Consider the following 27,580-nt stretch of genomic DNA (forward strand, 5'->3'; position numbering starts at 1 on the left):
AAACTCTTTTGTATAGCTCAGGATATTTTGCATCCAGTATAAATGGCAAAAAATTGTTATTTTCCCATCATATATTTGCATTTTTACTCTTAACATCATCACATCATCAAAACTTAACAAACGATAATTATTACTGTCTTTTAGCACTTTTGTCCCTAACATATGAATTACACATTTTTTAAGATTCAAAGGAACTAAAAAATAAAAAAAAATCATTATTAGGCCTAATATGTTAAAATTATATTCTTGCTAGCAAATAATTTTCCAAACCATCTACAAATTGTAAGAGTATGATTATTTTTGTTAACAGTATGTTAACTCCATTTTGATGTTTCTGTTGTGGCATTCTACTACTTATGTTCCATACGAATAAAAATAGGAACAAAATTGAACATTATTCTACTAACATTACATTGACAAAGAATAATAACAGGATTGATCGTCAAGCTAAAAACACCGGGTTCAGAGTGCGTTTGCAGCGAAAGTAACTTAAGTCAATCACGTAAAAAATGCAAGATATTCTCAAATACATCATACATTGAGTATAATGCCACACTAATTAGTAAGGTACATTCAATACTTTGATCTCTTATACTACATTTATATACAGTACTTATCACTAATATTATCAACAATCATAAAAAATGTACTTAATAAAACAAAACAAGATCGTTACTGTACAAACAAAATCACACTTCTGAGAAAATATTGTATCACATTTTATTTGCTATAAAAATAACTGTTGGTATAAGATCACCTCAAAAAATAACTTCAGTCCGTTCTGGCCTCTTTGCAAGTTTCCGAGTGATTCTCGTACCAATCTTGAATCTGTAACAATTGGGTCATTTTATTTAAGATGACGTGTCATAAGGCTCAACTTCAATCCCCGAACCTCGGCATGTGGGTAGCCGCTTTAGTAAAAAAACTGGAAATTTGTCGTAAATTCTTTAAGGGAGTAGAAGTATCTGGATTTGAGGAGAGGGACCAGCTTCTTTAAGAATACTTGCGTTCAAGCTGTTTGGCAGGGATAGGCAGCTTGTTATAAATTTGTATTGCACCTGTGGTATAACTCCTCTGGGGTCTCGCTAGCCTAACCCTGGGCACATCCAGTAACTCATGCTGCCTTAATTAGTGGTCATGAACCCCTGAACAAAGTTGAAATTTGTCGTACTTGTCATGGATCAGTAGTGAGCATGCCAGGATGTAATGGCTGTAAACAGTGAAGAATCCCAGTTTTACGAAGATGGGTTTACAGTGGGCAAGCGCTGAACGTTATAATATAAAAATGGTTTATTTTACCTCTTTGCGTCGAACGATCCGTGTGTAGTTAGTACAACTACAGCTGTTTCATACCACTAGGGTACATCATCAGGTTGTTGGTAGAACGTTAGATAAAACAGCATTCATTCATAGATGAACTTGTCGAAATAAATATGTCTATATACACAAAATACACGAAAAACATTTAAATAACACGAATTTACGAGCTTGGCCAAGTAACGAACACACGAGACAGGCGCCGATGGATGTTGTGTCATGACTGCTGGCGTGTGTCCAAGCATCAGCTGTTACCCCTCCCCCCCAACTCCTTTATCAGGACCAATTTTGTTTTGGTTTAAATGAATGGCAGTATTGTAGATGATATTAGATCTGAATGAAATTTGTTCGTTCAATATATCTGCTATGCTTAAAGAAAAGAATAAGATACATTCCGATAAAGTGAACAGAACAGGTGTTTACAAAATGAAATGTAACGATTGCCAGAGCTTTTACATTGGCCAAACTGCTCGCTCTTTCGCCACTAGGTTTAAAGAACACCTACCCAAAAAGACCTCGAAATCAGCATTCGCCAACCACATAATTAACGCAAACCACAACTACACAGACATACATAGTAATTTAGAAATTATGCATTTATGTAATAAAGGCAGATACATGGACACAATAGAGGAGTTCGAAATATACAAGGCATCCCAAGAACACCCTGACCATATATTGAACGAACAAATTTCATTCAGATCTAATATCATCTACAATACTGCCATTCATTTAAACCAAAACAAAACTGGTCCTGATAAAGGAGTTGGGGGGGAGGGGTAACAGCTGATGCTTGTACACACGCCAGCAGTCATGACGCAACATCCATCGGCGCCTGTCTCGTGTGTTCGTTACTTGGCCAAGCTCGTAAATTCGTGTTATTTAAATGTTTTTCGTGTATTTTGTGTATATAGACATATTTATTTCGACAAGTTCATCTATGAATGAATGCTGTTTTATCTAACGTTCTACCAACAACCTGATGATGTACCCTAGTGGTATGAAACAGCTGTAGTTGTACTAACTACACACGGATCGTTCGACGCAAAGAGGTAAAATAAACCATTTTTATATTGCAATTTACGATCCAGAGGCTAACCCATCATGAACGTTATAAGTCTTACAGTACGTTTATGCATCACTAAAATGTTGTCAACACCCAGCATGACTCCATAGCTCACATGGCATGATATATGTTCAGCAAGTATTGTTCAGTAATAAAATTTTGTAGCTTGAGCAGCAGATAGCATAGACAAGAAAGTTTGTTGCCAACTTTGCCGATGTGATTCTTCCACGCCAATTTTCTATTTAAAAGGAATCCAAGGAAATTTGTTATTACCATGGTATTGAGTTTACCAATACTGCTGGCACGGTAGTGTTGTTCATGAATGTTGGAACAGTGTGGTTGTGTATATTGGTTGAGCTCATATTTATATGACTATCAGAGAACTGGAATTAAGAGAGTTATCTATACCAAATTGGGAAAAAGTAAAAATTGGGGTTCCTCAAGGCTCTATTTTAGCCCCCCTACTATTGTTAATGTTCATTAATTATCTGCCAAACAAATCAAGCTAAATTTGACGAGGAAAAAATTATGAAAGACACTGAAGTCTCTTACTGCACATGGGGAATGGTTGGAAATCAAACCAAAATAAAACACAACTGGTAATATGTTGCTCATCATAATCTAAGGAATGTAATTTATATTTCTTAGGAATTTTGGAAAGTACAAAATTTCTTTATATACAAGTTGGTATGAACTTGAGTTAGAATAAATGCATTGAATTGAAACCATACAACACAAATTGAATTCTACCTATAACCAATTCTTTGAGTGAGAAATCAAACTTATTTTAAAACCAGACTAACTGAATATTATCCTTTTTTATTTATTCTTCAATAGGCATTGAACGTATTTACTCATCAAAAAAAGAAAGAATTTTTAAGGTACAAAAAGATTCAAATAATCATAACATTTAAGTCAAACCTTTGTCAAACAGATTTTCATGCGAGCCAAAGATTAAAAATTTTAAAATATAACCCTAGGTTAATTATTTATTTTAAAAATATTATTTTCAATTCAATTCAATTCATTTATTCAGAAAATATTAAACATTACATTTCACTTTATACATGAAATAATCTGAATTAGGTCCCTGCGAAGCTAAGCTTGAGTGCAGGGACCGAGTCGCAAACATCAAGTGAAATAACTATATAACAACAAATACATAGAATATCAATTACATTAAATTGTGACAAAAAAATATTACTATTAACTATATTATTTTTTGCATATTCACTATTATAATTCTAATAAATAATTACTACATCTATGTAATAGAATGGTGAGGTAATGTAAATCCGAGATTCATTATCATAATAAAATATGTACAACTTTAATCTAAATAGTATCTAATAAAAGGAAACAGTATTCAAACTTTACTACAAAAGAACAACACTGCCCGTCAAAGAAAAGAATTCGACCTTGGGAAGGTATGTAGAATATATGCTATTGAAATAATCAGCGCAGGAAACTGGCATTCGCGCATTACACCCGCGCGCATTCCGTAATACTCGCACACACACATATGTACTAACGTACTCATACCTTGTCACTACAAAATTTCCTTTCATTCTGCCTGGCTAACTTACGTTATTGAACGTAGTTAGAGGCGATTAAAGATTCAATCTCGTTCTGATCAATACTAACTAACCAGCCATTTACAGCTTTTTTATAAGAGCCAATACTATAGTGAAATGGAAATTTTAATCTATCAGGTAGTTTTGGAAATATGTAGTTAGCAATATAAAAAGCACAAGTACAGTTTATAGTTTTATTCAATCTGGGAACGGCGATACCAATATTAAGAGCATACCGGGTGAAATGGTTATGGTTGGTGTTAGAAAAAATTTCAGCTTTATTTTTGAATATGTATAGGATGAGGGATCTAACAAATAATTGTGTGATATTAAAAACTTTAAATTTGTCAAAAATAACGTTTGAGGGATGTGTACGGGGTTTACGAAGAGCTGCCTTTATTATTGATTTCTGAATGACATTAAGAGGCTGTATAATCGTTCGGTAAGCACCACCCCAAGCGAGGATGCCAAACTGGAGAATGGATTGCACATATGCACAGTAGACACTTCGTAATAAATCGAACGGTAATACTCTACCAAGTACTGAGAAAACGTAAATAAATCTTCTCAATTTAGACAACGTTTGATTAACATGAGCAGACCATTTCAACCTGTGATCAAATACTACACCCAAATATTTGAACGTCGTCACCAATTTGATCGGCTCACATACCACACATCCTACAACCCCGCCACAAGTATGCATTCTTAATTGTAGATTTGGAGGGTCACTATTTGCCCGTAAAGAAATAGCCATATACTTAGTTTTTGTGAGATTAACGGTTAACCTGTTCTGATCAAACCAACTCTTGACCACTAACAGTCCACGCTCAGCTGATTCATACACCTCCTCCCAACTGTCGCCCTGAAATAAAAGAGCGGTGTCGTCTGCATATAAGTAAATATTTCCGTTAGGCAGATTTAATTTACCAATGTTATTTATGTAGGCTAAAAACAAAGCAGAACCAAGTGTACTCCCTTGTATGACACCGTAATCAATCTTTCTTGGGGAACTATTACATCCCAATATTGACACTACCTGATATCTTTTGTCTAAGTAACTTTTAAACCAGTTATAGGATAGATCATTCACACCTAAGTAGCTTAACTTTTTTAGAAGTAGAGACCGGTCAATAGTATCGAAAGCTTTGGCTAAGTCAATAAAAATCAGTAAATTTTTCTTGTTACTTCCGACAGCTTCATGAATATTTTTAGTTAAAGAAAAAAGTGCGTCATTAATAGACATGTCTCTTCTGAATCCAAATTGTTGTTGGGCTAAAATATTAGTCTCCACGAGGTATTTTTCAAACTATTTTAACACATTTATCTAAGATTTTAGCGAGCGTACTAGCAAGAGTAATTGGTCTAAAGTTAGCAGAAATATTCTTTGGACCACTTTTGTATATCGGAACAACTTTCCCAGTTTTGAAAATGTCTGGATAAATACCTTGAAGAATACTGTTGTTAAAAATATATACTAATGGAAATTTCAGACAGGAAATATTGTCTTTAACTATAGAGACGGGAATACCATCCACACCAGGGGCGGAGCCACCTCTAAGGCTTTGGACAACTGCAGTTATTTCTAATTCTGAGATGGGTTGAAGCTGGAAGGAGGAATCGACACTATAACGCTCGTCATTCATTATATTCTCATTGACAGCTGGGATAGCATTGGCTAGGTTGGCACCAACAGATACAAAATATTCATTAAAAGAGTCTGCAACTTTAATGATCTCATTCTCAATTCCCGCATTGTAAACGTCAAGAAAACTATTGATAGGAAACTTGTCTTTATTACTCTTAACCCCAGTCAATTCGTTAATATTTTCCCAAAGGACTTTAGAGTTTCCCCTCGCATTTTCAATTTTATCTCGGTAATAGTGTTCTTTAGCGAGCCGGATTGAAACACTTAGGGTATTCCTGTAAGCTTTATATCGGTTCAATAAGTTTATGTTGAAAGGCTGTTTCTTTAGTAATTTATTAAGTTTGTCTCTGTACCTGATGGAACGAAGTAGACCATCCGTGATCCATGGCTTAATTTTAAAGCATTTAGCTGATTTAAATAACGTTGAGATAAAGGGTCTGTATTATCGGGCAGGATACAACAATTAATATCGCCAACAATCCAATACGTTCCTAGTCTACTACGGCTATCGCAGTACAATGCAAGGTCAGAGATAAACTGCTCTAGGTCACGTCCATACCTAGGACTACGATACACAGCGAGTATCGTAAATCTTTCCTTCTCAAAAGTTAGACCTATCTTTAAACTTGTAGCGCCAAATAAACTTACTTCTTCACAACTCGCACCTAAACGTTCATTCACGTACACAATCACACCATCATTCTGATTCCTACTGACGGAGTTCGAAAAAGATACATACCCTCCCAGGTCGACTATCTTAGAACAGTCACACTGCCAGGTTTCAGTTAAAACAATGACGTCAAATCTTTTACTATAACTATTGAGAATTACAAAAAGTTCATCGATATGCCTGCTGTAACTCCGTATATTGGCGTGCAAAATACTGAGACCAAGTTGATTTCTTTTTCTAACATCATCTTCACGAAAAAAGTCAAATAAACTAACATCAGTATAAATCTTCGGACTTACACACCTATATTTTTCAACTTCGACTAATAGATCGTCCATTGCCGAGTATATCCGGCCGGCCCACATTGAGAAAACAACGTTTTTATGTTGTATAATAGATTATAGAAATTACCAAACATATTTTTGCGAATAACTATGCTAAAACAACATATACTATAAGAATGTAACCATAACCAGAGTTATGATGTTGACAGTAACTATATTTAATAGCTAAAATTAAAAGTTGATAAATAAAAATATAATAATAATAATTGAAATTCCTTAACAATGAACAGAAATTAAAGTGATTAATACATATCACTACGGAGGACACACAATCCTATTTATAGAAAAAAAAAATGTTATAAGTAAAACACAAATCTAGATATTAGTTATCCTTAAAGTAATCTTTAGCAGATACCCAGTACGATAACCTATTGATTAGAATTTAACAAATATTAAAAACGAAACTCTGCTATAGAAATATGTACATTATTTCCAGGCCCAAATTTTTCATTTAAATATTTAATTGTAAAGAAATTCCATAGAAAGATTGAATGGATTGGAATTCAGACAAAAATCTAAAGCAATTGTAGATGAGCTGAAAGGAATTTTTGAATTTAGATAAATAAATACCACGATAATTCTATATTTTGCTTAAAATTCAACCATAGCTCAGGAATGCAACTGGTAAAGTTGCTACTCAAAACGTAACTGCTCATTTATATTACATGGAACTTTAATAAGAATAACACTTTTTTGAAGACGGGTGTAAAATTTTATAAAACTTTAAAATATAATGAGAAAACCCTTGAGGCATTAACCGAGAGAGCAAAGCAATGTTCAGATCAACCTAGATGACAAAATAATTAGGTCTAAGTATAATAAAGATAAATGAAAAATAAAAACAAAGAGACGCAGAAACCTTAGTGAGCTGATACTGAGATTACGCTGTATTTTATTGGCCGTTAGCAATACAACCATCACTATCTAAACTTTTTGGAAAAAGTATGCTTTATCAGTTGTTAGGTTATTTTGTAAAAAATAATATGTTAGACCAAGATCAACATGGTTATAGAAAAGTCCGCCATAACAGCATTGATATATTTTATTGAAGATATTTTAGTGGATTTGGATGAAGATAAATTTATTATTGGTGCATTTTTAGACATTTCTAAAGCCTTTGATAGTGTTCACCATCCTACCATAATAAATAAGCTTAAATTATGGTATTTATGGCAAAGAATTGAACTGGATAAGATCTTATTTGGGTGAAAGGCAACAGTAGGCCTATGTCAGTGTTAGATTTGTTGAGAGGCAAAATTTGTACAATATAGAATCTAAGTTAAGGCAGGTACAATATTCAGTTCCTCAACGTTCGGTTCTTGGACCGTTCCTATTCTTATGTTATCTGGGAGGTATGCAGGAACACCTAACTAATAAAATTCAGAATACCAAACTATGTTTATATGCAGACGACATCAGTATGTCAATACATGACAAAAATACAAACAGTATAGAATCCAAAATAGAAAATGCCATTTTAATTGTAAACCCTTTCCTCAATGATAATAGTAGTTTACGCAACGATTGCGTTAAGTGAGTCTTTACGACTCGAGTAGAAAATTTAAGGCACGAGCCTTGGCGAGTGCCTTAAAAACTTCTACGAGTGTCGTAAAGACTATTAACGCGAGTTGCGTACACTACTTTACCTACGACCGTTTTTTAATTACTATCAATCTGGATTTAATTGCTAACAATCACTAATGATAACTTTTTAGAGAGGTTATGTTTTCGTGTATTGTCATTGCCACTGAAAGTGATGCAACGACTTGTTGTATAATCAGCTGATTTCCTGTAATTACGTGTTTGTTAAACTTCGTTAAATATTACATTGCTAGCAGCATTCTTACCATAAATAATATTGTATCAGGTACAATTTGGCAAATATTTAATTTATTTTTGGACTTCCACCAACTTAATTAAGAATACGCGAGTATCAACATGAACAAGTCGGATCAACAATTAAATTGGTCAACTGATCAGCTGATTAGTTGACGTTCGAAGCATTACAATTTTAATTCTTTTCTCTCAATACTTGAACCTCATTGGTCCGTTACCTGTGTGGATATGAGAAAACTATGCGGATATGAAATGAAACTATGCGGATATGAAAGTAAACAGCTGTAAAGTGAAACTTTTCAATTCTAAGAACTGGACTGAAATGGCTACTTTAAAAAACGGTCGTAGGTAAAAATATTTTACTAAATACAAACAAAACTACTTTGGTAGGGGTGGGCGAGTACTCGACCTTCGAGTAATTACTCAAGTTTTTTCAAATACTCGACCTCGAGTCGAGTAGTAATTACTACTCGAAAATTCGAGTCGAGTAGCTATAAATAGTGCCAATTCGCTATTTTCTACACCCGTATTTAATAAATTATATTTGTTTTGTGTTGATGCCTTATTTAATCCCCATTCCTACAAAAAACAACTATCTAAATTCATATAGGCTAGACCAGCGTAAACCAAATGTTCAACAAACAGCCATTGTCATTCGGCAGAGCTAGCAAGAGGACTACTAACTTAGACTTTCACTTTCCTACAACAGTCAACAATACCTCTCGATAACAATGCAGTAAACGAAATACTGTAAAGCATTGAATGACTCTATCAGGTTGCGATAGTCTATAGTCTACAAGGGAGTCTCTTGACTAGTAAGTATATCATAGGCAGATGATTCTTGAAGATATTATAAAGTACAGTATCAGATTTAGTTTGAACTGCCATGAAAATATTTTATACCAAAATATAGAAATACAACAATAAAAATAACCTATTATTGCATCATAGTTTTTCACTTTAATCAGTATTTGTGATTAGTTTTACAAATCGATAAGTTACTGCAAGGAACATCGATGCATCTAAATGACGCAATCTCATTGGGTCTTTACATAAAGAAAAGATCAGTTCTACTTCAAACTCAGTGTTGCCAGATGGACGATAATTTTTGTACTTTTACAACTGTGGTATTGGCGTACACAAAATATAAGGATAATTTTCTAATGAGTTTATATAAACATGATTTAAATTAGTCAGACTATTAACTTTTTTTACGAATTAAAAGCTATAGCAATTTTATGATAATTTTGCCGACATTCACCATAATGGTGTAATGATAAATATGGCAACGTCAGCCCTGCAAAACATATTTATGGGGGTACAAGTAATCAAAATTTAAAAAGAATTTTATTATTACAGATGGAAGCTTAAGACACATCCTAAATTTAGAAAGAATCTCTAGCAAAAATTCTTTAAGAAAATATTTCTAAGATTTGGAAATTTTAACAGTTCCATGTTTATATGTCTATAAAACAATTCTTTATGTAAAAATAATGCATCAAAATTAGAGCGACAACAGGATATCCACAATTAAAATACTAGATATAAACAAAATTTCACAATTAAAAATCATAAAAAAGAAAAATATAAGCAAAGTCCTTAGTATATTGGCATTAAATTTATCCATCAACTCCCAGATGGCATAAGGAAGGAACAAAGCACAATTAAATTTTAAAAGAAACTGAAAAAAATTTTAATAGGAAATTCTTTTAACAGTCTGGATGATTTTTTAACGTATTTATTTTATCTAAAAACTGTTGTTAAATAAATCTTTTAAAGTAATATGTATATTTATGTTATTTAAAAATAACATAATGACGCATTCATGTACGATGTATCTGTACGTTCTGATTCTGAATTGATTGATTCATTCATTGTATGCTTACCTGGCAGTTGGTTGTGCAGTATACCGATTGTTGACACTTGCTGCAGACCAGAGTTGCTTGATTAAGACACCCAGACTTGGTACACATCTGTATCTGAACCGGGGACTCGATCATCTCGTTGGTGGAAATCATCTCATTCTGCATCTAAAAATTGAAATTCATTGTGATAGCCTCGAAACTGCAATAATGACCACAATTCTACAAGTAATAGGCACAATATCCAAGTTCTTGAAACTTGGATGACAAAAAATAGGTAGAATACAATTTTCCAGGAAATTAATCTTGTATCGTTTTTGACTTTATGAGATTTGCTGATTGTTTGATAAAATTACACACAGGTTATATCACAAAGGAGTTTAAACCATTGATTTTTTATTATTTGCCCATTTATGAATTATTTTCTTCCCATTAACTGAACATTTCAGGGTGTCTAGTTTATTTTTATTATAAAATTCAAGACTAATTCCAGACTTTTCAAGACTAATTCCAGATTTTTCAAGACTAGTTTTTTCAACAATTAGTGGGTGTTGATACCAAAATGTATCGATTCTCGATTCTTGATAGCTTAACCAAATGTTCTAAATAATACTACACCAACCCCTGTCTTTGTCATAAAGTAGTATTATGATAATGTGGTGTTTTCAAGTAAAGAAATAATGCAGCAATACAAAATTCTAACTAGCCAATTTGGTTTTTTTTATCATGAAATCTTCCGCGTACCGTACGTTTAGACATCATCATTGACTGCAGCGGTTACAGAAACGTGATCGTCGTCGTCCGCGATCACGGCAAAATCATGAACATTTTCCGCGGCCTTGTAGACATCATCGTCGTCACCTGCAGTCACGGAAACGTCATCGTCGTTGTCCGTGATCGCGACCAAATCATGAACATTTCCCGCGGCCGAGCAGATATCATCGTCGTCGTCCGCGTTCGCGGAAACGTCATCGTCATCTCCCGCGGTCACGGAAACGTCATCGTCGTCGTCCACGATCGCTACAAAATCATGAACTTTTCCCGCGGCCGAGCAGATATCATCGTCGTCTCCCGCGGTCACGGAAACGTCATCGTCGTCTCCCGCGGTCACGGAAACGTCATCATCGTCTCCCGCGGTCACGGAAACGTCATCGTCGTCTCCCGCGGTCACGGAAACGCCATCGTCGTCGTCGTCCACGTTCGCGGAAACGTCATCATCGTCTCCCGCGGTCACGGAAACGTCATCGTCATCTCCCGCGGTCACGGAAACGTCATCGTCGTCATCCGCGTTCGCGGAAACGTCATCGTCATCTCCCGCGGTCACGGAAACGTCATCGTCGTCATCCGCGTTCGCGGAAAACGTCATCGTCATCTCCCGCGGTCACGGAAACGTCATCGTCATCTCCCGCGGTCACGGAAACGTCATCGTCATCTCCCGCGGTCACGGAAACGTCATCGTCATCTCCCGCGGCCGAGCAAATGTCATCGTCGTCTCCCGCGGTCACGGAAACGTCGTCGTCGTCTCCCGCGGTCACGGAAACGTCATCGTCGTCGTCCGCGATCGCGGCAAAATCATGAACATTTCCCGCGGCTGTTTAGACATCACCGTCATCTCCCGCGGTCACGGAAACGTTATCATCGCCGTCAGCGATCACGGCAAAATCATGAACATTTCCCGCGGCCGTGTAGACATCATTGTCGTCTCCCGCGGTCACGGAAACATCATCGTCATCTCCCGCGGTTTCGGAAACGTCATCGTCGTCGTCCACTATCGCGGCAAAATCGTGAACATTTCCCGAGGCCGTGTAGACATCGTCATCATTGGATTTCGCGGTTACGTAAACGCAAGACGACGATCGCGGCAAAATCATGAAAATTCCCGACTTTGAAATCAAATTTAAGACTAAATCCCGACTTTTCAAGACCATTTTGAAATTCAATACTAATTCCCGACTTTCCCGACTACTAGACACCCTGACATTTTGAAATTTAACTAAATTGATGAAATTGATGAAGGTTTTAAAAAGTTCTGTAAAAAATATCAGCTTCCTAATATTTGTAGAAACAAAATGGTGGCAATTAAAAATATGCCAATTTGCTTCCTATATTGACTTTATTCAGATATTTCTACATTTGTTTACTGCAATGAAGTTTTGACTTGTTGGATTGCTGTTTGAAGAATATTGCTTGAGCCATAAAAACATAAACTATCTTCTAATAAAGTGCAGTTTTTCTAAACTGAAGTTCGATGAATGACTATTGTGACAAAAAGAGAAGTAATGAATGTGATATATGGTTTTTGGCAAGGTATAAGAAGCAGTTCGGCAATTCCCGGTAGCCTACCCAGGAGTTTAACCTCCTAATCCAACAAAAACCATATTTTCCATATTTTGATAAGTAATACCAGCCCTCCCCATGTTAATTGACTGTACAGTAGAACTCCAATCATCCAAATCAATTGGGAAAGGACCCCATTTGGATAATCTAAAATTTGTATAATTGGATTTTTATTGAAATTCAGTGGCTTTAAAAAAAAAAAAGACCGAGTCATGCCAAGCTTTTACTATTACAATCGCAGAACGCGTCTCAACTTTTTTATGATTGGAAAATCTACGCTTTCGCCTGCGGAATACGATTATCATTTTCCGTGACCACAAGGGACGATGATGGCGTCAACAAGACCGTGGGATATATTTAACATTTTGCGGCGATAGCGAAAAACGATATAAATGTTACTGCAGGAGACAATAATGGTGTCCACACAACTTTGGGATATATTTATCATTTTGCTACGATTGCAAAAAACGATAACAATATTTCCATAACCGCAGGAGACGATGATGGAGTCCACACGACTTTGGAATATATTTATCATTTTGCTACAATTGCAAAAAACAATGAAGATGTTAACCGCGGGAGACTATGCTGGTGACAACACAATCGCAAGACGGGTTTTGAATTTTGACACAACACGGCTTCTGCCTTCTAAAAAAACAATTCTTATTACTGTAGAAATAATTTCAAAACTGTTGTTGATAATCGGCGATTCGGATAGTTGGAGTTTGGACAATTATTGGAGTTCTACTCTAGTAAGTAATTGACAGTAGTCCCAATGTTAAGATTCAGTAATAAAGGTATGATAAAACAGACAGCACTAAAAAATATTCTTGTTATGTATCACTTAATTGAACCATTTTTTGTCATAATTGTGTTTTCTTTAATTAAAATATCATGCATTTCACTTACCTCAAGCCATGCAATAATATCTCTCTAGTCTTTTGGCGATTGAAGTATCAATTGTACGGATAATTTTTAAAACAAGCTTTACTCCTTTGCAAGTTCACTTCAAGTTGACGTCTATCAATTAAACACATGACAGAGTAAGGAAGAAGATTAAGTTTTCACTTTATTTACAGAGTACTAACCTATTTGCAAAAAAAAAAACAAAAAACACTGGTATTCACTGTTCCATTATTGGGAATTATATGTTTACAGTTGTCCAAAAGCACTTTTCCCTTTATAAAAGTTAATTTTAATAGCAGTATGGTTAGTTGTTCAAGTCTAACAAATAAGATTAAAAAGTTTTTCACACAAAAGCAAATCCAAAAGTTCATTCATAAAAGTCACTCCTCCTGAAAAATTAATAAAAAAACAAATTAAAAGATAGTTTATGAAGAAACAGGTAGAAAAATAAAAATAAACAAAATGTATACTCTATTGCAATACAAAAGCTTAAAAACGAGTTGATTGTGACAACTAACTAAGAAATGTAAACAGAAAAAACTTTTAATATTCCAGCGTAAAACTTATTCAAAGTGTCATGATTAACCGGATAAAATCAGCTTCGGTCTAGGTAACAGGAGAAATAATTAAAACTACTGTAAAAACATAAAATAATACAGTAACAACATTTAAAATAAAATATTTGTTTTTTAACTATGTAAATGTTGGGAAATTTTTAAAATGTTTTTAGCGATCCAACAAATTAAAGAACAAACCAAAAATTTAATAGTATATTACGTTATATTTAGTGTATTACGGAAAATAAGTGTGGTTGTTACCGTGTGAGATGAAGTCAAGTGCAGGATTATCATATGAGTCTGGTAAACAAATTTTGGACGAGTGACGTACAATATTTTTTGCGGAAAGTAAATAAAAGAAACGTCTTATAACACTCCGCCCACTATCGTCTTATAACGTGATACTTTTTGCCATTACTACCCTAAACTATTCTAACAATAGAAAAACTGTCAAAATCGGTTATTATGTTCCTATTGATTTAAGGACATAATAATCACTAATCATAACTTCTCTGAGAGCTTATGTTTCCCTTTGTAACTATTTACTGCCATTAGAATATTAGACTTATTATCAAACTTTTTAATTTTTTTTCTTTAGAATAAACTTAAGTGTAAAATTTTTGAGAAAATTGTATATAAACATGATGTGTAGGTTCAGCAAAATTCATGTGAACAACAAGTGTGTATTTTTCTATGTTACCAAACGTTATAACTGTAGTGACAGCTGGTTTAATATTTTTCATATAATTTGCTACACACACGTTATGATTATTGTCTTGATGTTTATGTTTCAGTTTTTACCTAGTTACTTAAATAAAAGATTGTACATTTTTCTTGTCATATTATTTTGTCCCGTTACATGGTAGCAGCTGTGGGATCCGGTAAAATTCAAACACTAGAGATTATATGGTCAACATCGGTGGGAAATTGTATAGAAGGAATAGTCTTTTTAGTTCCCATCAGCAATAGCTCCCAAACACTTGAACAGGGAAAATAAATTTAAAACAATTTAGAGAAGGGAAGTGTGTAGTGACAGCTGGTTTAACATATATGTATTTAATTCCATATGCGAATCAGTCCCCATGAAATATCCCGAGCTAGGAAAAAGGAAGCATGGCTGTTGAGGATTCATTTTAAAGCTTAATGTCCAACGACGTGGGAACGTAAACGACGTAAACGATGTGGGAAAAATATCAGTAGTGTCAAAAACAGGCCGCCAAATATCCGGTCATTTTCTAATGCTACAGTGTTTCTATAAGCTGCTTTAAAGATACCAGCTGATGTAAACACTGCGTATTTGTATGTTTATTGATTTTAGGGTTCTGTTTTAGGTTAGAATGGTAATGTTGAAATGTATCGTGTTGGGGGAAAAACGCGACTACATGTGTAAAAAAGTGTGCATTTCTTTTACATTTGTATACATATCCATAAAGCAGCAGTTGCTGCTATGCTTTCCTAGATTTTCATTTAATTTGCTACACATGTTATGATTATTGTTTGTTGTTTACATTTCAGTTTTTACCTAGTTACTTAAATAGAAGGTTATACATTTTTCATGAGACATATTATTTGGCACCACTACAATAACAAGATATTAAAAACGTTCTTATCTTAGAATACTTTGTAATTAAGTAAGAAATTTTGTTCTGTACCAGTATTTAAACTTGATTTGTAAATATAAAAAGAAACTTGGTTAACCGGATGTTCTATTCAAATTATTGAAAGTATAAAACTATCTTTCAGTTTTAGCTTTGGATTGTTAGAAACATATAGAAGCAAGTTCAATAAAAATATAAAAAATAAAAATAGCAAACTACCGAAAGAAGGATAGAGGCAAACAAGGAGAATCAAATACATTAAACATAACATTATTAACAAATACAAGCCCAGCTACGATTTATAACACCAAGCAACAAAAGTTTTAACACGTCCTCAATACAGTATTCAGAAGGATTATGCATTCACACGGATTAAGGACTAAACTACTGGTAACAAATATTTATGTTTTGTAAAAAAAACTACTATGACATAATTTGGTATTACAAATAAAAAGGAACTTAGGAAGAAAAAGAGTTAATTGATGCATAAAATACACAAGTCTAAACTAACCTGATTTTGTACGTATATTTGGCGATTCATTTGCGGCTGGGGGTTGGTAGTGGTTCCACCTACCCTCAGGGGAATCTGGTTGGCTGGGGCAGCATTACCAGTGTATGGCGGAGGGAACAGGTATTGGTTTGATGCAACCCTGACATGTTGTTGATTTTGAACAACTCTCGTCTGTTGTTGATGTGGAACAACTCTCGTCTGTTGTTGATTCGGAACAACTCTCGTCTGTTGTTGATTCGGAACAACTCTCGTCTGTTGTTGATTCGGAACAATTCTCGTCTGTTGTTGATGTGGAACAACTCTCGTCTGTTGTTGATTCGGAACAACTCTCGTCTGTTGTTGATTTGAGACAACACTCGAGAGTTGTTGGTTGAAGCCCATCATGACAAGGTTGTGATTCAGGTCCTGATGAAAGGAAGGAGTTTGACCCGAAGCCGAAGATGAGAAACTGGGCTGAGTTTGAAGTCTCGGGTCAGCTCTCCGATAAATATTTTGTGGAGCCTGAAAGAACAAATGTTGAAATAAAATTTTAAAATCCTTAGACACAGAGTCTTGCAAAACTATAATGTACGTGAATTGTGTTATCTTTATTTTCTTAGTTCCAAATCAAAACAATTATCAAAAATATCACATTTATTTAGTTCTAAATATAACATTAGCTGCAGGTGCATTCAATATAAGAACATGTACAGTTTAAGGTGTTTTCTGCTTGCTTCAAATTATATATATATATAAGTCCCTTAGGTGGAACTTCCTCAAGATCAGAGATAAATCGTTAAATCTCCTGCTATCACTTCAAAACATCACCACTCTCGATCCCTGCAAAATGGTAAACATTTCCTGTGATCACGTAAACATCATCATTTCCATCCGCAATCACCATGAACTCATGAGCTCACGTGATCACGGGGGACGGGACATCGTCATTGTCGGCCGCAATCTTTAAGAATTTTACAAAATTCATGTTCTTAAATAATTGTTTTTGTACAAAATGCTACGGCCCCCTCTTGCTCTCATAGTGGTAAACATGGCACTGTGATTAAGGAGTAAGGATTATTGTGTACATTTTCCATCACCATTACTAAATACAGTAGACTCCCTCTTATACATATGCTAGCTTTTTCAGCAGATTTATATTTACACCATAGACGTACCAGTGGTACCTACAAGACAATGGTATGGCACATGCCAAAGTAGTACCACTCAAAACATTTTTGGGGATATGGTGAAAAGGTATTTAAAACATAACCAGATTAGTGCAAACCAAACCAAAGGTGGAAATCGCAACACATAAACCCAGCAGAGAGCTGTATTTTTGTCAAAAAAAGAATCAATAGTTATTTGTGCAACTAGTGAGAAAAGTGAGCAATTGACTCACTCGAGAGAAATCCTTACTCACGAGCCGTAGGCGAGTGAGGAATGGTTTCTCGAGTGAGGCAATTGTACTTTGAACTCGAGTTGCACATTATACTTTTCCTACAGTTACCATAAAACAAATAAATTGGTGAAGAAACATAACCTATTTTTACACAGAAGTGAACTTTTAATATAACATTTAACGTGAAGTACAAATACAACAGTACAACAGCTGACCAGCTGATTTAGAGCCAGTGCTGCCAACGTATTTCGCGCGCATACGACGTTGCCTGCATGTTACGCGCTCACTATTTCGTGCCTTCACGTTGCAAATTTGGAGTGAGACAAAGTAATTAGAGTGAGACAATGTTAACATTGTCTCACTGATGAGCGAATTGGCCACTTTGCTTTCTCAAATCAGTGAGAGAACATGTACATTGTTAGGTAACTGTAGGAAAAAAATCTTTTTCAAGAAAGAAAAATAGTTAAAATAATGGCAAACACAATATCTACCAAGGAAGATGGCACAAGCAAGACTGAGCTAAAAAAAGAAACACAATAAAACCTTGAATAACATAATTTAGTACTACAAAAAAAGAAACCAAGAAAAAAGGAAAAAATGGAGTAATGTAAGAAATTGATGCATAAAATACACAAGTCTACACTAACCTGATTTTGTGAGGATATTTGGTGATTAATTTGCGTCTGGGGGTTGGTAGTGGTTCCACCTCCCCTGGGGGACCATTGGGATGCGGCATTGCCTGGGTATTTCGGAGGAGGGAACAAGTATTGGTTCGACGCCACTCTGACCTGTTGTTGATTTGAGGCGACCCTGACCTGCTGCTGGTTCGAGGCCATTCTCATATTCTGATGAGTGGCAGTAGGTCGACCAGGAGCGGAAGATGAGATGCTAGGTTGAGTTTGAAGTCTCGGATTAGCTGTCTGCTGAGTGGCAGGTCGACCAGGAGCGGAAGATGAGATGCTAGGTTGAGTTTGAAGTCTCGGATTAGCTGTCTGATTAGTGGCAGGAGGTCGACCAGGAGCCGAAGATGAGGTACTAGGTTGAGTTTGAAGTCTCGGATCAGCTCTTCGATACATTTGTTGAGCCTGAAAGTACAAATGTTGAAATAAATAAAATATGACAAGTTTGCAAAAAATATAATGTGCACACATTGTTTTATCTTCTTTTTTTGAATCCCAAATCACAATAAAAATTTGTGTAAAAATATCTAGTTGATCTATGCTAGGCTCATTGTTACATGGGCGGTGCTGTAATATAGTTCTGGCACTTTATTTCTGGTTTAGAATATAACATAGCAATAGAGCACAACGGCTTAGTTGCTGAGGGTTTTTGTTAGGATAGCAGGCTAACCTGAATGGGAAAGAGAAAATCCTGGCATAAGAAACACACAATACTTTTACAATTAACACATTAGTTAAAATACTCCACTACCACATACAGCATTAGAACCTGGACTATCACTTATAAAACATAAAACTTCCTTGGTCGAAAGCCTACTATTCTAACAAAAATCCTGAATTACTTTGTTACTATTTCTCTTCAAAGGCATAGTCTAATGTTGAAGGTGACATCTAGAAGTAATTAATAAATTTGACTGCTACAACGTAACCACCTGGTCACGTGTTTACTTTGCAAAATCGCACAAGCTTTATATTAATACAGATTGGGACAAAACTTTGGTGCCTTGACTGTCTTGTCTTCTGCAGTATGTTAGCTTTGCAACACCTTGCTTCGCCTTGAATGTTGCAGTGTGTGGCCATCCTTAAAGTGCATTTGGTAAGCTTATATGTATGTATATATAGAAGGTACTTCTTAAAGTAAATGTGTATAGACGATAGTAACTACAACATACGAGTATTGTGTTTAGTATGACCATACTATACAACTGACCTGTATGCCAGAGGTGGCAGGCGAATTTGTTTGAAGTACTCGTGCTGAATGTTGAAGATGGTTGAATGTAGCAAAAGATGGAAGATGTTGATGCTCAGCAGTGGTTGATGGCTCCATCACACTTTGGTTGTAGACTCGCTGAGGCTGTTGAACTGGTGAAGGGTTCTGGGGGGCTCTGATATTTGCTGGGTTTACTGAACGATAGTTGTTCATCTGTGTTTGAGGCATCGGGTTAACTCGATTTTGAGGAACTGCTTGTTGGTTTGAATCAGTTTGGCAAGAGCTTTGGTTGGCATTAGGAACACGATTTCCAGCTTTTGAAATGTGAGCCTTTTCTTTGAATGCATATATTATGTTAACAAGATTGGGAATGATTGGCTCACACTTGTCTAGCTCCCAAAACGTATCAGTTTCTGCGTCACTATATCCTGACAAATACAAGGTCAGTAAACACTGCTTCACAAAACGGCAACTTTCTTCCAAGTCTTTAGGAGAAGCATAAAAAAATTGTTCTAGATCCTCTAAGGCACACCGATTGCCGCCACTAATGAGTAGGGTTTTCATCAAGTCTCTGAGTTCGACAAAGTGTTTTTGGTTCTCTTTATCTATCTTTGCCAATGCCTGCATGATCTTAAAATAAAAAGTTACAATCATCACAAACTCACAGCCTCTAAATTGTTTGAATATGGATGTAACATGTGTAAAGAGTTCGGAAAACTGATTTCCTCTACAACAGAGAATTTCTTGATAATCTTTATCGGCACCTTCGATTTCCTCTTTCTTAAGGGTTTCTGACTGCAGCCTGTGAGCCTTCTCTAATCGTTCAGATTTTCGGTTACAATCAGCAATAGACAGGTGTAAAAGTTCTGCAGTTTTACAAACATTATTGCTAACATCTTCACTGCTGAAAACCTTTATGTAAAGACCCATATACAATCTCAATAATTCTAAAATTGATTTGCCCCATGGTATTTGATTATTGGTATAATAATCTTTTAAACTGATTAAAACTTGTTTAGGAGCACTCAAGATAATACTATTATTTTGCCTGCTCGGAGGGAAAAAGAAAATAAAACCTTGTACAGCCTCATCAATGAATCGGTGTTCTTGAGATGATGTTCCATAAGTAATGGTTGCTTGAGCTAAATGTTGGTTCGCAGCGCTACAATTAGGCCTGTCTGATCCCTGGTTGTTATAACTCAGTTGTGACAAGTTAGTACTATCTTTGTTCATGACAATCTCTGAGCTAGACGAGGGATGCGAAGCAGTAATTGATGAAGCATTAATATCAGTTCTACTTTTTTCTACATTTTCTGACGAGGCATTTCCTCCAATACCACTTGTCAGGTGCCTCAAAAACAGATTTTCAATTGAGTCTCCATAAGTCGTCTGCCTCATGTTTGCAGAATTACTTGTACAAGCAGCTGTTTCAACTGCTGGGGAAGACATATTCACATCAGAAACTATTACTGAAGGTTGCGTACAAACCACTGCTGATTGAGTAGAAATGACTGAAGGTTGCGAACAAACAACTGCAGATTGAGTACAAATTACTGAAGGTAGCGTACAAACAACTGAAGGCTGGATACAAACAACTGAAGGTCGCTTAGTAGAACTGCTAGTATTAACTTCTAACTGAGAATCATTTGTTCTAGAGCTAGTATTAATTGAATGTTGTTCCTTATTTTTACGCAAAGCTTCATCAAGCAAATTGGACAAAGTGTTATGACTGTCGTTTGCTATCTCAGAACTTTGCTGTGGAATATTATCTGAAATTCTTCTCCTTTTAACACTATCTCTATCCGTCCCCTTATCTGGAGAGGGACGTTTCTTTTCAATTATTATATTTTTGATATTACTTAGCCGAGCATTCATTTCTTGCACGGAATGATTAAGACTATTAGTTACTGCCACCTTTTGCGAAGTTTCTTTTTTCTTTTTCTTCTCTTCTTTACAGTGGTTAGGCCTATTTGCTCCAGGCGAACGTTTTTCCTTAGGACTGTCATTTTCACTTGTTTCAAACAAGTTAGTTCTTACACTTATTTTCTCTTTACGATTAGTCTCTTTAGTTACTTTGGCTACAGGCGTGTTAGATGTAGGATTATTTCCATGGAGGTCGGGCTGAAGTATAGAGCTAGTACTAGATGTAGAAGGGAGATTATTGTCTGTAATAGATAATTTTTTAGATAGTTTATCTTTTAAAATTTTCATACTTGTTATTTCTTCTCTTGTACAAGGCAGTGTTGTATTTAAAACTAAAGGGTTCAATTCACTGTTATTTGACAACATTTTCTTGTTACTAACTTCTTTTGATTTTTCACAACTGGATGATGAAGCTTGTATACTATTTGCTACAGAAGATCTAATCTCCAACTGTTTATCCACAGTTTCACTTCTACACATCTTACTAGCAGCTTTATCCGCTACAAGAGTATGGCTTGATTTTATGGCACCGTTTGGAGTTTTAACATTATTTCTATTTGATTTCTTTTTATCTTCACTATATTTATTGCTTGAATCCTTTCTTGGTGTTTCTGTTGTTTTGGCAGTTTTTGAAGGTGAAATTTTAGGTTTCTCAATATTCAATTGTTTATCACTTACAGTTGCAGTTTTTAATTTTTCTCTTATATTAGTTGAATTGTGTGATTGACATTTAGTTTCTTTTCTAACGATAGTGTTTTTTCTACCTGCATCATTATCGGATCGTTCACTTGATCCAGGTGTTGAACTCTTACATGAGTCTGCATTTTTACTCACTTCAGAGCGGGAAAGTTTACAGCTTATTTGAGTTTCTTCTGAAGCCTCTGATCTTTTCTTGGATGACTTCTCTATGGCTTCACTCAACTCATGTGACAGTTTACTTGTGATACTCTCCAGAGTTCGTTCTGTCTCACAATCAGTATCAGAGCTTCCATCATCAGATACTGCGATACTATCCTCGTCAACATCTTCCTCTTCAGATCCAGAGCTAGCAGGTACATCTTTACTGCTGCAAAATAAACATTGAAGGTATAGTCAACTTAAACAGATTCTTCAATTAGGCTACACTTAAAAAATAACAGTTATTGACAGATTTATACGGTCATACTTGCATATCTATATATTAATACAGTAGAGTCCCGCAAACTCGGAATAATGTGGACTGGAAGGGTACCAAGTTTGTGAAATGCCGGTTATCGGGAACTATGGTTAAAAATAAGAACAATACAATTTTTATTCCTTTTAGCTGCCTTATTTATTTATATTTATATTACAAGTCAGTATCACGTCATCAGATATAGCCTAGTACAACAAATCCTTGGTACGAGTTGCGAATGATTTGACTTGAACCCATGTTTAACTCGGACACAAAAAATCACTAATTTTCTGAGCCAGGTGATGGCCGAGTCATCCAGACTGCCGGGTTATCGAGTGCCGAGTTTGCGGGACTCTACTGTATAGGCAAACGTGTTTCTTTAAAACCTTTTTTCTCAGCTTATATGCACCGCAGGGAAAATCTACGCGTACTAGTACAAAGACATTTGCCTGTAGATGTGCAGAATCCCTTTATAAATTAAAATAGCTGCTAAAAAATAAGTCCAAAAAATAAATTTATAATTTTTTTTAAATTAACATGGACCTTATGGGTTGCCATGCTGGTGACGAAATAACATCAAAATACTTAAAAAGAAAATCTAAACAAATGGAACTTAACTGGTTGATTGTTTATTGGCTACCATAAAAAAAACTTGTATATTGCCTAGGCATTGCATTTGAGAACTTCATCAGTTATCCAATAAAAAAGTAGGCCTACTTCTGTAAAAAATACAATTTCAAGTACTCTATCTTCTTACTTACCAATGATATGCAATTTCATCATTTGTCAGTTTGGTTAATTTTACAAAACTGTGATTAGCTAGTTGCACATACATCCCAGTCATTTGTTGACTGTTGAGCCCTTTTTTCTTTGCCTGAATTCCAACCTAGAAATAAAAAGAAATTTGTAGTCACCCCTCTAGGCCTTAAAGTTTGAAATTTTTTTTTACTTACATTTTCATATCAACTCAAAAGAAAAGACCTGCTTAATTTGAAGCATTGGCTCACAACAGGTGATCCATGTAGACCGTATCTGTTGGCAGAAACAACCGAATGAAGATATCGATCGAAATATCGAATGTAACAATCGAATAATCAATATTTTAATTTGGTTGTTTGTGCCAACAGATACAGAAGTCTACCCTCCATAGGAAACTTGGAGGTGACAAATAAATTACTGTATTGAATATAAGTTAATGAAATTGAAAATAATAAAAAAAAAGTTTATATGACAAATAAAACATAGGCCTAGGTAGTGTTGGTTAGGTACCTAGTTAAAGTCAGTTTTGCTCTAAAAATTCCAAGGGGTACAGTTACGCAGACAACCTGCAATATATTATAAAAAATAATTAAATGTAGGCTTATATGTACACAGATCAGACATTCAGCCAATGTAACACTCAGAAACCAGTTCATGTTAGATATACCATACAGTAGGCTAGGCAAATGTAAAAAAGTGTTGAGATTATTGGTCTAAAAATGTTTAATAGGTTGCACACTGAAAGCAAATTTGTTTAATTAAGTTATTCAAACTTAGACTGTATGACTGGCTAAGCCTTGATCCCTTCCATGACTTCTCAGAATATTTTTCTATTAAGTCTGTACACTTTTGATGTTCTGATTGACAAATAGTAGGCCTATTGTATTTTTAACTTTGTATTGATCATTTGTAGCGATCATATTTATCATATTATGAAGTTGTCTATTACAAATGTTGTGTACAATACAATAATACAATATTCTTTATTGTTAATTCGTCAAGAATTACAATAGTGTCAATACAATAGTGAATTGTACATGTTAATTTTCATAAAATTCCTTTATTGAGTAGAAGGGTCTTGCGATTAGCCACTTCTTCAACTCCTGGTGTAGCTTGTTGCCAGTCAGGTCTCTCAGGTAGTCAGGTAGATGGTTCCTCAGCTTGCAGCCGGTGTAGGAAGGTTTTTTCTCCCAAAGAGTTGTTCGGTGAACTGGTAGTGCAAATTTGGAGCCATGACGGGTGTTGTAGTGGTGCAGGTCTTGGTTTCTTGGGGGGTTTATTTCATTCACATACTTTATGGTTTCAAGTATGTAGAGAGACATATAAAAGTGTATTATATTTAAAGACAATAAAGATTCATATTTCTGATTTAGGCCCAAACTCGTTCCTTTTATTTTTTAGAACTGTAATAACTGTAAAACAATTTTTCATTAAATAACTTAGATGAAATTAGATTGATTCATGAGGCCTACCTACGTAACTTACTCATAACTGAGTGACAACTTTGCTGGGAATGAGCTTACCAAGCAACTTATTTACCACTGCCATATGAGGTGAGATCACTTTGAACATGTTATTTAAGTTTAAAATAATGTTTGAGAACAACCTAAGAACATGTAAGTTATAGCTGGGCTTTAGTTTATGTCCTACAATTATTCAAATACTGCAGTTTGATTAAGGTTAGGTTTAGTTTAGAACAATTTCATTTTATAATCAGCTGGTATCTATAATATTAAAACGAAACAGTGTTTTTTTATTTCACGATTCTGAATCAACCACTCGACGGATTTACATGATTTTTGTGTTGAAAGAAAGATAATTTTGAGAACTAGGGAATGTCGAAGCCATAATTTTAGTTTTGGGTCCCAGTTTTTTATAAATTAAGTTTTAATTTTTAAAAAGTCTAGCAGCCGACGCTAAGATTCTAAACTAGCTTTCGGCATAAAATAATTTGCTTAATATAACAGCTGTAAACATTCAGCTTTTGTGTCACAAATTCAGCATTTGGATAAAAATGTAAAGACATACTTAGCGTTGACTTATTTATCCTATGTGTAATGCTAATCATTGATACGTCCAATTCTTCTGTAAGAGGATGACAGTTTAATTAAATATACATAGTAAAATACTAGGATGTTCAAATTATTTTTTAAAGCAATCTTTGTAATCTTCGATTTGTTTTAGAGCAATATAATTTGTTTTAACTAACAGCTGGTTAAATAAAAACTATGGAACTATGAGGTTATTTTATTTACTCTTATTTTGTCATTGATTATAGGAAATAAGTAAGATTAGTAGAGATAGTTAGACCACAGTTTAAAATAGTTTAGACCAAAATTAATCAAACCACAGTATAAATCGAGGCTCTGTACACGAGTCTTAATAAAAAAGGATAAATGCAAATTATTTTACTGCTCCACTTTTCAAGGAAAGATTAGAAAAATAACAATGTTTACATGTTTTAATTTTTCATGGTAGCTTTTTATTTACAGTTAATGTTTGTCTGCTTTATCTTTGTTTGGATTAGGCCCGGAAATATTGATGTCATAAAAATAAGATCAAGAATAATCAGGAATCACGATTTTAAATTACCACCACAACCTCAGCCGGATTTATACAAAGATAAACAGATGGATGACATAGATTGAACACATCGTCAACATTGACCTAGGATGCTGCAATTAGACAAACCATCCTTTTATGAAATCGTGTTCAGTTGTGGTTACGTTTGGGGGTGCCTATATAAGCGCCCCCAAACGTGAAAATATCACTTTTATATCAACTATGAATATATTGTAGTTTAAATTAACTAATATGGGAAATTACGATGTACATTTATTCAATGAGGGTGGGTAATTATCAAGGATAGAACTGATAACGGTATGGATAATAAACATTGACAATTACGTCATTAGCTTTACTAGCGTGTTTACTTTTTATATTCCTGCTACATGTGACCAATTCTTTTCTTCAAATGAATGTTATTTGAACCAAACAGCTGTTTCAAAACAAACTGTTATTGTTTTTACTTTTCTTTGTTTAAACTTATTTATTTAGCAATTAATGCAGTGAAATTGATTTAAAGGATAGGTGTGACGATTAGTTTTGATTTTAGGACACCAAAGTTAAATTATTTGTACTGTGAATTTTATTGGATATTATCGTTTTATTTTAGGTCGTTTCTATTCAGACCTACTGGAAATTGTGTATAGTAGTTGTATTGTGGTGATAATAATTATGGAAGAGGCAGGTATGCTATGGAAGGCGGTATCGTTGACTAGGTCTATACACTTCTCAATTGACTATTACTCTCTCTACTGTAGGCTACTTATAATCAGTGTGCGTCTGTGCGAATCGGCTGCAAATCTCACTTCAACGCTTTTACATCGTAAAAATTGCAGAATTGCTGTTTTATTGTAAAATTATCGGATTTAAAATGCATATCGTATAGGCCTATGATGGAATAAAAACATATTTGGTCACACAACATGTGTTTACAAGATGATTTTTCACATTAAAACTGCAAGAAACTTTGTCTTTATATGTGTAAACTAGCTGATCTGAATTGTACACGGTTTTAACTGACTACTGAATTCCCGTACGTAGGACGGGCTTACACCTCGTAATGTATAATAGTAAATGTAGGTCAAAAAGTCGATAAGTCATTTATTAGGCCAGATCAACATACTTATACTTGCATTATGCAAGTCAATTTAGGACATACCCTAAACTAAAGTGTTTTAACCCAAGTTATTCATAACCTACAGGAACTAATAATACTCACGTCATACAAATATCCATATCTTCGATCAATACTTTCAATTGATTCCAACCAGTCAAGAAGTTTTTCATTTGGTATATTAATACCATTCAGATCAGTGGGCAAATTCATTATGACTTAACTTACTGTAGGTACTGTAAGTGTATTATTATGTGGGCATATTCGTAATTGATCTTTGCTTTATCTGTGCTTCAAGCCAACATTTTTTACTTTGCAGGCCTAAATACATTTCTAAATTTCACAATACGCTAATTAGAACTAATAGGCCTATTCCTATGTTAAGATAACTTCTAGTGATAGCATGTTGGCCTATTGTGATAAATAACCTCATCAAAGCATGGTAGAATCTATTCTACAAGGAATTATATCCAGCAGCCGTTTAGGCTCCTCAACTGGCATCGCAAACTTCTGACACAAACTTTAAAATTATAAATATTAGTCTAGCTAGGCCTAAGTTAAATTGATGTTAT

General features: G+C 34.8%; 1 protein-coding gene across 2 annotated transcripts; it reads right to left on the reverse strand.

Moving 5' to 3' along the window:
* Positions 1-703: 703 nt before the first annotated feature.
* On the reverse strand, positions 704-27,575 carry LOC128993648 (uncharacterized). 2 transcript variants are annotated; one of them, XM_054417698.1, is made up of 7 exons: positions 27,114-27,575; positions 23,332-23,456; positions 19,495-22,483; positions 18,252-18,689; positions 16,227-16,727; positions 10,342-10,485; positions 704-828 (listed from the first exon to the last, which is right to left on the reverse strand). In XM_054417698.1, the coding sequence occupies exons 1-7, from the start codon at positions 27,219-27,221 to the stop codon at positions 772-774; spliced, it is 4,362 nt and encodes a 1,453-aa protein (XP_054273673.1). In that variant the 5' UTR covers positions 27,222-27,575; the 3' UTR covers positions 704-771. The 2 variants fall into 2 exon arrangements, 1 of the variants encoding a protein (XP_054273673.1); XR_008490788.1 differs by lacking the exon at positions 704-828 and adding an exon at positions 13,564-13,949 and having other exon boundaries at positions 10,365-10,485.
* Positions 27,576-27,580: the final 5 nt, after the last annotated feature.

Source organism: Macrosteles quadrilineatus, unplaced genomic scaffold (assembly GCF_028750875.1).
Source record: "Macrosteles quadrilineatus isolate MER2022 unplaced genomic scaffold, UCM_ALF_1.0 Scaffold_1__1_contigs__length_201487025, whole genome shotgun sequence".
In the NCBI taxonomy this organism is placed as follows: Eukaryota; Metazoa; Arthropoda; class Insecta; order Hemiptera; family Cicadellidae; genus Macrosteles; species Macrosteles quadrilineatus.

Coding starts and splice junctions, on each gene's coding strand:
- LOC128993648 (XM_054417698.1), bottom strand. CDS start 27,221: ATGAATTTGCCCACTGATCTGAATGGTATTAATATACCAAATGAAAAA. Junction 23,457..27,113: donor GATATGGATATTTGTATGAC/GTGAGTATTATT, acceptor TTTTATTTCTAG/GTTGGAATTCAGGCAAAGAA. Junction 16,728..18,251: donor AAATATCCTCACAAAATCAG/GTTAGTGTAGAC, acceptor TTGTTCTTTCAG/GCTCCACAAAATATTTATCG.